Source organism: Macrotis lagotis, chromosome X (genome assembly GCF_037893015.1).
Source record: "Macrotis lagotis isolate mMagLag1 chromosome X, bilby.v1.9.chrom.fasta, whole genome shotgun sequence".
NCBI lineage: Eukaryota > Metazoa > Chordata > Mammalia > Peramelemorphia > Peramelidae > Macrotis > Macrotis lagotis.
The window spans coordinates 427,689,434-427,703,877 of NC_133666.1; the positions used below are offsets into that span (position 1 = coordinate 427,689,434).

At 35.2% G+C, this 14,444-nt stretch overlaps 1 protein-coding gene across 1 annotated transcript in view; it reads left to right on the plus strand.

Annotated features, from left to right (window-relative positions):
• Positions 1 to 432: 432 nt before the first annotated feature.
• OPRK1 (opioid receptor kappa 1) overlaps positions 433 to 14,444 on the plus strand; it is a 32,331-nt gene continuing 18,319 nt past the window's right edge. The window contains exons 1-2 of the mRNA XM_074203057.1: positions 433 to 499; positions 1,297 to 1,615. Of these exons, the coding sequence (XP_074059158.1) occupies positions 1,359 to 1,615 (257 nt within the window). The 5' untranslated portion in view covers positions 433 to 499; positions 1,297 to 1,358. The remainder of the gene's footprint in view (positions 500 to 1,296; positions 1,616 to 14,444) is intronic.

Genomic DNA, 14,444 nt, shown 5'->3' on the forward strand with positions numbered 1-14,444 from the left:
CTCTTCACCAGCTTTGTCTTGAAGACTTGATGATGGGGAGTAGGAACTTTGCCAAGTGTGTACAAACGTGTCCAGTTTGCAGCAGGGTCTCCCTTTCTCCCTTGTCTACCTTTTCACTGTCTCTCTGCCTTGGAGTTGAGTTAGGAGTCATGTGAGCCTGACAGCCTGCGAGCTGCGGCGGCGAGGAGCTAAAGGAGAGTGTGTGCCCATTATTAGTCCAGAGCGCTGCCGGCTGGAGAGGCTGGCACAGGGCTGGCGGCGTCAACAGGAGTCAGAGCCAGGCAAACGACAGGGGAGAGGAGCCGGCAGCGGCTGCTGCAGCTGCAGCTGCCAACTCGCAATAACCACCTAATTCCACAGCTTTGTTCCCCTCGCGGTGCCCCTCGTGGCGCAGATGTGCCGGCGTAGCCAGCGCTGAGCCCGTCCGGCCAGCGAGTCCCCGGGGACCTGGAGGGCTCGTCCGGACCTGGAAGAGGCACTCGCTGGACTGGGGACGGAGGTGAGTTTCTTGGGGATGGCGAGTGTTTTCACACTTCGTTGTCCTTGGGGATGCCAAGTTCATCCTTCCCCAGCCCTCTTTCCGGGCTTCCAGCCGGTGGAGGAAGAATTCAGGGTCAGGGAGCGCTGGTTACCGCAAGGTAACGGGGCAAGAAGGGTCCACTCCCCTGTAGCTTCCTAGTGTACCACCCAATTAACCCACAGTCTGCAAGGATAAAGAGACGACAACTCTCTCTCTCTCTCTCTCTCTCTCTCTCTCTCTCTCTCTCTCTCTCTCTCTCTCTCTCTCTCTCTCTCTCTCTCTCTGTTGTGTGTTTTTACAAAGGTTTGGGTACCAGATCTAACACTCTCACCTTCCTCATTAGGATCGTAAAGCTCCGTCTAGACACTTTCGGGGGGTGGGGATGGGGGTGGCGAGCTGATGTTTTACCCTGGGGAGAAAAGAGGGTGGAGCGTGTGGACCCGGATCAGTGTAAAAAAGACTCCTTTCCAAGATAGCCCTGTAGTGTACACAAGAGAGTTGGGGATTTGGAGTCAGAGTTTTCATCCAAGCTCTGCAACTTACAACACTCGTGCGCCCTTGAGCAACCGTTTGCCCTTTTTGGGCTTCAATTGAGTCATCTGTGCATCTGTGAAATAAAGAGTTTGGACTAGATCTTTGAGGATTTTTGCGGGCCCCAGTCTATGTTGCTATCTTCCTTCATGCTTCATGAAACTTGAGATTTGCGCAAGGAAAAAGTTTGCTTCGCGTTTTCCCCGGCACCCAAAGACACTCTTTCTTTTCTCCCCCTCCCTTAGGCTTTGTAGCTTCTGGCTTTCGGCCTCCTGGTCCCCTTCATTCTGCTCCAGCCACCCTGTACATGGAGTCTCCGGTGCAGATTTTCCGCGGGGATCTGGGCCCGACCTGCCCCCCAGGCTCCTGCTTGCTGCCCAATGGCAGCAACTGGTTTCCAGGATGGACCGACCAGGATAGCAACGAGAGTGACAGCTATGAGGACCAGCAGATGAACCACACGCACATCTCTCCAGCCATCCCTATCATCATCACAGCCGTCTACTCCGTGGTGTTTGTGGTGGGCTTGGTGGGCAACTCATTGGTCATGTTTGTGATCATCAGGTAAGAAGAATGAGAGAAGACGGGTGGGAAGGCAGGGAAATGGACACCCTGTCTACTTTTTAGGGAAACCCGAAAATCGGGAAAGGGCTGGATGGTTTACTTAGGCAAGTCGATCTAGAGCGCCCCCCAAAGACAGAAAACTCTTTATATGGTAGAGAAAGAACAGTACAACATTCTGCCTCTTGGTGGGGAAATTCAGTCTCTGTTAGGTGCTGTACTTGTGGGGTTTTTCCCTTTACAAAAAGGTTTTGTGGAAATAAATTTTCAAAATCCTCTGGCAAACACATACACAATTCAAGGTTTTCTATGATTCATCAGATTAGTGTAGTCAATTGTGGAGTTAAAATCCAATATCCCATTAAAGTCTAATGATAGCCACATAAATCTAATAACTTAAAAATCTACTCTATAAATTATAGGGAAGGGAAAAAGATTATTCAATTACAATATTAACAGTTTTCATCTGTATGACTTTCGATCTTCCCAATTTATATATTTTGAGAGGGGGAATTATGGATTTATGAGATTTTACAAACATTATTTTGATGTTTTCAGACATAGAAAATGAAGATAATCATTCTTTTATTGTATTTTGATGAACATCATTCTAGGTTTAGAAATGTCCCTGGGTGACATATGAGTATGCTGGCATTCTGACTGCTAAGGTCATTTAGCAAAGGTTTACTCACATTCAAAAAAACAAAAAAAAAGCTTCACTTATGTCCTTATATGGAATATTGATAAGTTAGACACATCTCTGAGACCAAAGGATTGGCAAAATTTAAGGAAGAGGAGAAAATGGTAATACCCTGATTTCTCTTTTATTCACCAGCTGGGTTTGAACACTGTTTTTATCCTGCTCTTAAGAACAGAAACTACTGTAAGAAAGCTATTTGATCAGTGAACTTTATTTTTGCTTGCAGATATTAGGTTGTATTTTTCCAAATATACATATGATCATATTTTTAAAAAAGCATAACTTATCAGTTAATCTTCCAAGTGCATCTTTTAAAACATTTCACTCATTACTGAAATTTGTTAAACTTCCTCATTTTACTTGTTTCTTAGAATGCATTTCATTCTTCAGGAGTTTAATTAGTGTAATAGAAGGAGCTAAAACAAGAGCAAGTTTACTAAAAGAACAAAATGTATCTCAGACTTTACTGCTATTCTTCATGAAAAATTATGTGATGAAAGGGAGATAGGAATGAAAATTGTGATTTTAAATGAAATTACTTTTTTAACTTTGGTATAGGATATTTTAAAATTTTTAAATGTTCACAAATGAAAATTACTAGAGATAAATCAATATGTATTTCTACTTTATAAAATGTGGATGTGTTTATTGAAAAATAGACAACATTGTTATAGTATTTATTAAGTGATTTATTGAAATCTTTAGCTTGGAACCAGTTTTCCAAATCTTTGGACAGACTGGTTCTAGGGTGAGTGTCTCCTTCAATCTTGGCTGAAGGGTATAAAAGAATCATAGGGGATATGAAAAGATAAGCACAGTGATGGTATTCCAGGATGCCAGTCATTTAGGAATTCTAAATGTCAGAAGCAAGCAAAAAATACTGAAAAAATCATTCATGGGTTACTTAAAGCCTGAATGACAAATATGCATATAAAATTCAAGACAATCAAAAACTAAAATATACTAGTTATAAATATATTTAACCCTGACTCAAAATTAGCTAAATAAGATTCTTGGCAAAAGAAAAACTTTCTTAAGATTCTTGAGGATTAAATCCAATAACATAGAGTTTGTGCTTTATACAATGGTGCAATTCATTGAAATGGTGATAAAAATCTAAGCTCTATAGCTTAAGAATATGTGGAAAAGCTAAAAATGAATCTGAGTGACAGACAATCAAAGGGTTAGAAATTATACCTTTGTGCAAAGGTTAAAATAGCAGGAATATTTAGCTTAGAAAAAATACACTAAAGGGTTGAAAGGAAGCTGAAATAATAGATGCTATTAGGTCAGTTGTTCTCATCTTCTCAAACAAAAGAACTATTATCTCTATTATATATATATATATATTTCTTATATACAAATACATGCATATACTATACATATATATATACTTTCATGTTTATAGATATATGTATTTATATATATTTATATATATATATATATCTATAGGTAATCATTGAGTTTGATATATGGGAGTAGTGGCATTGAATTTAGTAAATAGTGTAATGTCTTTCTAGAGAAAAGTAACAAGGTTCAACCCTACCAACCCCAGACACCCCCCAAAACAACCTCAAACCTAAGATTAAAAATTCCTTGGAAAGTTGACCATCTAAAGTGTTTCACTTCAGTCTCATAAATAATAGGTCACCACAAATATGAGAGGCCTGAGAGGCAGAAAGATTTGGGTTCAAATCCTGGTTCTGGCATATTGCTTATTGACAAATCATTTAATTTCTCAGTGTCCTAGGGAATTCTCTAAGAATATTAGCTGCCAATCTGTTTTCAATCTATTTCTTTACAAGGAGTTTTCTACATCAGTGGAATTATAATCCTGGACATTTGTGTATGTATGTATGTTTCTCTCTGTGTATATACATACATAAAACTTATATTAGATAGGAATATATGTAGTATTTATAAAGAGGTGTGTGTATGTGTATGTGTATATGTATATGGGCAGGCTCAGCAGCACAGTGGATAGAGTACTAGCCATAGCATTAGGAAGACCTCAGTTCAAATACAGCTTCAGATACTTGCTAGCTGTTTGACTCTAGGCAAGTCATTAAACCTAGTTTACCTCTGTTTTCTCATCTGCAAAATGAGGTGGAGAAGGAAATGACAAACCACTTCCATGTCTTTGCCAAGGGAATTCCAAATGGGTCATAAACAGTTGGACATGACTGAAACAACTGAACAACAACTCTGTGTGGATATACACATGCATATCAATCCATAAACATTTTTTCAATGTCTACTATTTGACAAGCAATATTTTAAACACTGGAGCTATATGTGATATCAATTTATATTGTATATATATATATATATGTATATGTGTGTATGTGTATCTATGCATATATGTATAAATATCCCTAAAATTATGTATGTAGACATACATATATGATACACACATATTTATATCTATATACAAATTTTCATCAAATTTATCCTACCTTGCATATCAACATACATTTGAGAGTTACACGATTTTTTTGCTTGTAGTCCATCTGATGAACTAAAAAATATAAGGGGAAAAGCAGAGCAGGGCCTTCACTGAAGACTTTTTAATTTTTTGAATTACCCAAGAACAGCACCACATTCACTTTACTAAGACTATTCAGTGCAATATAATAGGAGAATGCATAGGGAAAAGATAATGTATGAACATCCCCAAGTTACTGAGATGATATGTGCAAATGTACCCAAAGCAACCAAGCTCATTTGCTAAGGAAAGCAATTATTTATCGAGGGGTGGATTTTAGTGGAAGATGAAGAGCATTTGATCAAGAGATTCCTCATCAGTTGAATTCCCCCATCGGACCATGATAATTTCATCAGACTGATGAAATTATAGAATCTAAGATAGATAACAAAATCAAGGTATTAAGGTCTTAATAAACTTAAACAAATAAAAGTGTTTAAATGTATTACTTGTTTATGTTGTTCTTTAACTAAGATGGTTAAAATGGGAAACTGTCAACTATTATTTATTTATAAGATATGAAAAATTTCATCATTCAAGCTGAATAGAATTATAAGGATGCTAGGCATTGAATGACCAAATGCCCCTCTATTAACCTCTTAAAAAGTGAGGAACACTTTCTAAAATGTAGATTGAAGCAGTACTCAGGGAAATATGAAATCTGTGCACCAATTAGAGCCAGCCTTGCCTTTTGAGAGCTGAGCTGTGAGGGGAATAAACCCAAAGGGTCCAGTTCATTACAGAAGAAATACTTCACCTAAGAGGAACAGCAAGAGGGTACGACAAGAAGGGAGAGAGATTTTAAGCAATGAAGTGCTGGTAGTGTGAGTTACCTAGCTCTTGTTTGTGTGCCTCTCCATTAGTGTAATTCTGTCTATGTCCACTCTTCCCACTTATGATGGGTGTAGTTGTGGTGCCAGTATAACCCAGGTTTATAAGACTAATATGCTATTACTTTTGTTCTTATGGGTGCCTCTTTGCATTGTCCCTTTAGCTGACTACTAAAGTTAAGCATACCAGTGGTGCTTGGTAGGAAACTTGAAGGATCAATGGTCTACCAGAGGTGGATGTAATGAGAGGCAGTATTCAAGACTTGGGGGATGGCTGGCACAGAGTTGTAAGGATGAGAGATGGAGTACTATGTATGCAGAAAAGGAAGTAGAGAAGTGTGGTGGGACCATAGAGAACATGCAACAAGGTGACATGTAATTAGACTAAAAAGATAGAAATTGACTTGAATGAATATCATAAAAAATGAACTTTCATGCCTTAATTATCCAGATCAACTATTTTTGATTTTTATAATAATATTTTATCTGTTTTCCAATTATATGCAATAGTAATTTCAACCTATCATTTTTTGTAAGGTTTTGAATTTTACAATTTCCCCCCCACCCTCCCTTCCCTTTCCCCATCCCTCCACAGAAGGCAGTCTAATCAGACTTTACATCTTTACATTGTTTCCATGCTATACACTGATTGAAGTTGAATGTGTTGAGAGAGAGATAATATCCTTAAGGAGAAAATAAAATATTAGAGATATCTAAATTATGTACTACATAAGACACTTTTTTAAAAAATTAAAGGTAAGAGACTTTGGTCTTTGTTTAAAATCCACAATTCTTTCTCTGGATACAGATGGTATTTTCCATCATAGGTGCTCTAAAATTGTACCTGATTATTACATTGGTGGAATAAGCAAGTCCATTAAGTTTGATCATCACCCCCATATTTTTTTTATTTTTTTGTAACCTCAAGCAAAGCTTAAGCTTGCATTTTTACACACTTGATTTGCTAGGCTATCATTTTTTTTTCTTTTTTAGGTACTTTTTCTGAAATAATAGTATATTGCCACTAGAGGATAGTGATACCTTGTTCATGGATTCATGGCTTGACTCCTAAGGGTGACCCACATAAGTATCATAACATTAAAGGTATAAAAGGATCTCATAAATTATCCAACCCAATATGTGAAACTTGAGAAACTTCCCAAAGATGGGAAATGACTTGTTCCAGGTTGCTTCAGAGTCAGAATTCAACCCAAGGTCCCGGTCCTAAATCTGCTGTTTCCTAAAATTTTTTGGGGGGCTCTATTGCATCATGTACCCCCAGCTATACAGCTGAACTTTTACTAAAGTAGGGTTAATATAGTAGAGAAAACTTTAATGAAAATAAATCAAATCGAATGCCTTTCTCATTAATCATTGCTCTCCTTTATTGACTCATCAGTTCTCTAGTGGGCCTCCTCTCTTCCCATTCTTTATATTCTCTCTTGATAACTTCATCACCTCCTATGGATACAACTATCAGCTCTAGTTAGATGATTCTCAGACCCCTATCTCCAGTCTCATTCTATCCCTTGATCTTTAGTCTCATTACCAATTGCTTATTAAATATTTTAAACTGTGTGTCCTAGAAACATCTTAAGCTCAAGATGTCTAAAATGGAATTTATTGTCTTTGCCCGTAAACTCTTCTTTTCCCTCCCAATCTTCTTTATTTCTGTTGAAATAAATTCTGCTTATCTTTTCAGGGTCCCAAGTTCTTAATCTCAGCACCACTCCTTATGCTCTTATCCCACATATTCAATCAGTATATAATCTTGCCATTTCCACCTTCACATCTTTTGCATCTGTTCTCCTCTCAAAGCAAATTTATCAAAGTCCTCATTGCTTTTTTCCTAGATTGATTAAATAGTCTCATAATTTATCTTCATAATACTCCAGTCTACCTACACACTGTTGCCAAGGTAATTTTCCTTAAAAGTAAATCTGACTCTATGACTCCTCTACTCAACCAATTCCAATGGCTTCCTATTTACTTGGTTTAAAAGATAATCTTATTTAGCTTTTATAACCCTATACAACTCAACCCCAAACTTTCCTTCATATACTGTGGGATATAATGAAACTGAATCTCTCTCTGTTCATTACATAAAACATGCAATTTTCTCTCTCCCCATGAGATTGGTGGCACAGAGGATATCTGGGTTTATCATTAGGAAGATCTGAGTTCAAATTTGGCTTCACCTATCCTAACCCTAAGCAAGTTACTTAACTTCTTGTCTCAGCTTCTTCAACTCTAAATTGGGAATATAAATAAACTCCTACTTTTTTAGGGTTGTTGTGAGGATCAAGTTTGATAATATTTACATGTGAATAATTCACATTACTTGACACATATTAAAGTATCATATAACTTCTTTTCCTTTGCCTTCAGTACTTCTCCCTTTCCATGCATTTGCACTGATTATCCACAAGCCCCCCCCCCCCCATGCCTGGAATGCACTCCCTCTTTACTTCTATTCTGAAGGAAGCCTTTCTTTAACCCCCAACAGTTAGTGCCCACTCTCCCAAATTACCTTGTATTATCTAACCATTAGTATTTAAATGTAAACATATAATATATAGCAGAAAAATTTAATTTTATATTTATATAACATTTTATGTTTACTTTTTTCTCATTAGACTCTAAGCTCATTATAAGTTCTTTTATGGCACAGTAATATTCCATCACATTCATGTATCACAATTTATTTATCCATTTCCCCAATTGATAGATATCTACTTTGCTTCTGATAATTTGCTATTTAAAAAAAAAGGTTCATAAAAATGTTTTGTGGGAGTTTTCTCCAAATCTATGATATTTTGGGGAGTATAAGTAGTGTAATCTCTGGTCAAAGGATATGGATATCTTAGTCATTTAATTTTAATAATTCCAAAGTTTTTCCCAAACATTTGTTTTAATTCACAGATGCACTAATAAAACACTGGTGAGCCTATTTTCCCAAAACCCTCGAACAAGTGATTTGAAACCTGAGGGCTGTTTTGATATACATTTTTCTTATTATTATTGATTTTGAGTCTTCTTTCATGTACTAATTTTTTTGAAATTCTCGTGAAAACTGTTCATTCATATCCTTTGACCCTTTATTCATTGGGGAATAGTGTTTGGTCTTTATATCTATATCTATGTATCTACAAATATAAATATGAATCTAAAAATAGATGGGGATATAAATGTTAATTGTTTATCTTGCTTGAATAGGAAAACTAAATATGAGAAAATAATTTTTTTTTTGTCATTAGCACAATGTCTAAGATATAGTAGGAACCTGTTGATTAAGTTTTTTTAAAGTAATTCTTCCTAACTTCTCTTGAATCCTATCTTATAAGAAAAAGAGCTAAGTTTTTCTTAGCCTTGGTCAATATATCATCAGGTTTAAATTGGCTGTCATTTCTTCCTATTATCCCATTGCAGAATTTGCATTCCAAAGACCCATTTTCTCTTCTTTAGGAGTGTTTTAAGAAAGCATTTAAAACAAATAAAAAACAACCAAAAAGGTTTGAATGAAAGCTTGGTTTCATTGCAGCTGTCTACATTGATTAGTTAACAAATTTAATATAATTTTCCTTAAAATACATAATCGGAAGTTGAAAAAGAAGTTTGAATTAGCAAGTTGATGAGTCAGTAGTTCAATGGCTGTCAAACTTGAGTTTGACAAACAAGTCATGGATTGTACTTCAAAAATATCTTGTAGAGCATGCTAATGTTTCATTTTTTTCCCATGGTTCTAGTGTGGAATTTAGAGGAATTTATTTTCATATTTTATTTTCAATTGAGAATAGTGTCCCTCTAAGCAAACATTGTACTTTCCCCTTGAGCAATAATAGACCCACTGCAAACTTTGTGGTTGTCATTTCCTACAGTACTTATTTGGTTTTTGTTTGGCCATAGCATCTTGCCTTAGGAGGTCACTTAATAGGCTACACCTGCTGTACAACTAATGGCACAAGCCGTTCTACAGATTTGAGTATACTATCACCAGAAGTTGACTTCACAGTGATATAAACTTATTCCTCTGGTTTTGGTTGAGGGAAAGGTTGGTTAATGAGAAAAGAATTAGATGAATTATATGGAATCATTTTGGCAAAATATTTATATAAAAATTATATATAAATATTTATATATAGTTGTATATAATAAAAATAGCTTAATTGTTATGTAAATTCAAGATTCTAAATGATTTTTTAAAAAAATTTGATTGACCACTAAGAAAATAGAGATCTGTCAGATTTAGTATAATACAGCATTAAGTTTAGAAGAGATCTTCATTATTATCTAGCATAAGCTTACACTTAATTCAGGATTTTTATAGGTGGAGAACTATGAAGAAATAAGTGGGTTGTCTGAATATAAGGATACACTAGAATGGTGTCCATATTAGTGTGACTGGATCATAATAAACTATCATCTCTATGAAAATTGAAGAATTTCATAAAAAAGATCAGCACATTCAAAACTATATAGATTTTCAAAATTTTGTAGATAAAAATTGTTTGCAACTTTTAGTTTTTAATTGGATTTTGGATATTATTAAATCAAACAGTATATGTCATAGAACAATGAATTGCAATATAGTTGAGCTGAAGATAGATTCATAAAAAATACTAGTGGCATTATGGTATCTATTCTCCTCTTCTCTTCTCTTCTCTTCTCTTCTCTTCTCTTCTCTTCTCTTCTCTTCTCTTCTCTTCTCTTCTCTTCTCTTCTCTTCTCTTCTCTCTCTCTTCTCTCTCTCTCTCTCTCTCTCTCTCTCTCTCTCTCTCTCTCTCTCTCTCTCTCTCTCTCTCTCTCTCTCTCTCTCTCTCCTCTCTCCTCTCTCCTCTCTCCTCTCTCTTCTCTCCCTCTCCCTCTCCTATCCTATTTGAGATTGTATAGGTACAAAGATAGTCATGCTCTTACTGATCAGCAATCATATTAAAACCCATAATTTTGGCAACCGTGGCAACAGCAACACCTGTCTGCCTTAATGTTCAGGGTAAATGTTCCACCACCTTCTTGATTGCAGTCTGGTCCCTTTTATCTTTTATTTTTCTCACTTGGAGTTAATAAAAGCAATAGAGAAAAGATATAGAGGATATATAAGCCTGATGTTTCATATTAAATGAGCAATAAAAGCAGGGAAATTAGAAATAATTAGGCATAATTTATGCTGCTTGACTTAGTTGCATATTAATTTACTATTTTTGCACATATGCATTATCAATTTTCATTTACTGAATTTCACTGAAGCCAAATCAAGATTTTTTTAAATGCCAAATTGCTTTCCTTTAATAAAAAAAAACAAATTGCAGTGACAAAGCATTTAAATGGACATTTAACAAATTTCATTGAGATTCTTTGAAGGTGTTTGAAGAATTTAGTGATCTGGATTCTGATTAGGTTTTTAAATTAGTTACTCTAGCAACTCAGATATAGCATCCATTACTTCTGATTATTTTAGATATTTTTGAGCATAAAACCATGAATACTATATATAGCTAAAAGAGCTAAGGGAAAGGAATAATTATATATACTGATAAATCAATGCCTCAAATTTTGCCTAACTTGGTATATCTATTCTATTTATGAAAAAATATAGGGTTTCAATCACCCTAATGGTTGTTATTCTTTTGAAATAATTAGGTACTTAGATAATTATACTAACCTTTTGAATCCCAGCGTATCACTTAGTGGTTATTGATTGATTGGTGTTACTTAACAGTTTGACATTTGTCTTTTGGATTGCAAAATATTCCTTATATCAATTGGGCCCTTTGGGGACCCATGAAGAAAAAGTATCATTTTTTCAGATTTTTTTTTCTACTCCAGAGGTATCTTTCTATAAATCTCCAAGGACAGTTAGAAACATGGCAGAATGGGAGGAAAAGAAAAAGTAAAAAGAAAAACTTTGACTTTGGCTTCAAAGGACCTAAATTTGAATCATGACCTTGCCACTCACTGCCTTGCTGACCTAGGTCAAGTTTCTTAAACTTTCTGGGACTTAGTTGCTTCATCTCTAAAATGAGGAATTTGGATTAGATGAATTACAAGATTCCTTTTGGCTCTAAATTCATGATCCATTACACCAAAGTAATTCTTTTGACTATATCCCTATTTTGACTCTCTTCTAACACTATTTGACCTTTATATTAATGGTTCCAGCTTCATGTTCAATGTTATACTTTCTATACACACCTGTCCATATAGGGAAGACTCTTCTGAGTCTTTTCTATCACTTCTTTGGGCTCTCACTAACTTCCACTTCCTACCATTATTATACAGAAATTCTATTGTCATATAGAATGGGTAAAACAGTATTGAAGGAAGTTGTACTACTCCTATTAACTATGCCATTTCCCTGTATTAACAAAGAAAAAAATGTAACCATCACATGCCTTTAATTTTAATCTTCATTAGCAATAAATTATCACTTCATTAATTCAAAAAAACAAACAAAATAATAATAATTGAAGACCTAATTTGTAAATTTGCTTATTTCAGAGATGAAAATGTTTACACTGAATATTTAACAGTTGGTTCTTTTTAGCTAATAGGAACTGTTTCCAATATGCCCATTTACTTTCTACTATTTTTCTTCACAGTTCCCATGTTTCATGATTTCCTACTTGCTGTAAGATCACTGATAACCTCAAAGCTTTGTTAGTGGGACTCTTGCTACTTGAATTCTGATTTTTTCCCCTTCTTCAATCTTTCAAGATCCATTTGACAATCTATGTGTTCCATGTGACCTCATATTTATACAATGATTATGCTTATGGAAATTGTATTGTTTGGTAAAAGCAAATCAAAGAATCATAGAATTAGGAGACCATTGCTTTTAATCTGAGCGAGAATTTCATCTACAGCATCTTCCCTTGAAGAACTTTAGCATGGAGAAATTCATTTTCTCTCGCAGAAACACATTCTACTTTTCACAGGATTAGAGATGAAGAATTAGGTCATCAGAATCAAATCCATTTTACAGACTGAGGAAACTGAGGCTCCCAGAGGTGAAATGACTTGACTAAGGTCACTTAAGGAGTAAATGGAAAAGCATCAATTTGAATTAAGTTTCTATAACTTCAAGTTAATGCTTCTTTCAGTGTTCCATGCCACCTCTGAGCACATTATTAGCTATTTTTCCCTTAAATTGAACTAAAATTCAAACCTTTACAACTACTTCTAAATCAGACTTTATTAGTCAAGATAACAAATGTAATTCTTCATTTTTGTAGCAGCCCTTCAAAAATTGAAAACAACTATTTTGCTTTTCCTCAGACTTTTCTCTCATCTAAACTTACCCCTAGTTTCTTTAATTGATCCTCAAAACTATCCATTTCATTATGAGTCAGTTGATCAGGGTTCAAGTATTGGCTCTTTCACAAACTCCACATGTAACTTTGGGTAAGTCACTTCATCTCTATTAAAACGTTTTTTAAGAAAAAATTGAGGCTTTTATGTAATATTTATAGCATGAAGTCAAAGTACATAAAATTATGGAGAACTATTGCTCAGGTGTGGTCTTTAAAATAGTACCTGATTAAAAAATATAATTTGCATTTAGAGGCAACTAGGCAATAATTCCCTGAATGTTAGGGTCAGCTCTAGAGCTTGCCTTCTGACTGGCCACACTGATCTTCCCATCTCTAGCTGTTTCTCCACCATGGAGGTCTAATTTTCACCAAAACCTAGTCTGAGGACTTTGATTTTTGATGTCTCCACAAATAATTTAACTCCCTTCCAGATCTGAATAAAACAATACAGCTGTCTTCTTAGAGAAACCAACACTTCAATTTATCTGCAAATTTATCTATCTACTTTTGGTTTTGGATTGATATATATTTGAATGGCTTTTAGCCAAAGCCCATAGGAAATAACTTCCTATTCTCTGGGTCAAATAATGCAGGAAATAAATGCTTTCTTCTAGCTGAATCAGAGCTCAGGTATTAAAAAAAAGTAGTGACTATTCTGCTGTGAAGTGAAATTCAGAAGTTTCTGTTTTAATGCCTCTGCTTCCTTCCTTGGCATTCCCTAATGGTAAATTCTATGGCAATTCCATAGCCTTTAACATTGTCAAGTGTAATAGAGGTTTTAGGTCACAGATTCCTTTTTTTAGGGCCATATGTTCCTGTGCAATGAGCAAATGAAGTGACTTGTTACTGATCCCACCTCCAGGTTTTCCACATGAGCCAAACATTTTCTCTGGGATACCCACCAGTTTACTTGAAACAAAAATAGACCTACTAAAAAGCACTTTTGGTTTGAATAAATTGAGAAAGGCAATCAGGAAAAATTAACTATTTACAGATTTTTCCCTAGAAAAGCAGCACTCCATAGCCCTGAGACATAAAAAAATCTAATAAAAAAGAGAGATATTTGATAGAGGGGCTTTGCTAAACAATTGTTCCCTAGTTGCTCAACTACCTTCTAACCTCCTTGGGGTCATGGCCTTTTTGTATTTCTTGGCATCTCTCACAGCAGTTCACCCTGGGTCTACTACTGTGATAGAAACTTTTAATTTTATGGCTTTTGGTTTACTGCAGATCCTTGTTTGTTTCAATATAACTTGCATCAGAATATGTATATGTACTTAGAATAATAACAGGTGAAACTAATGCAGTGCTTTATATGTAGTCATTTCCATATATACCAATTTACACTTGTATACATATTTTTAAATATAATGCAATACACATGTGCATGTATACACTTTCATGAACATGCAGACATACATATGCAAACACATGCACACACAATATGCACACACATATATTTATATATGTATATATGTTTATATATGTGTATATGTGTTTACATATAGCT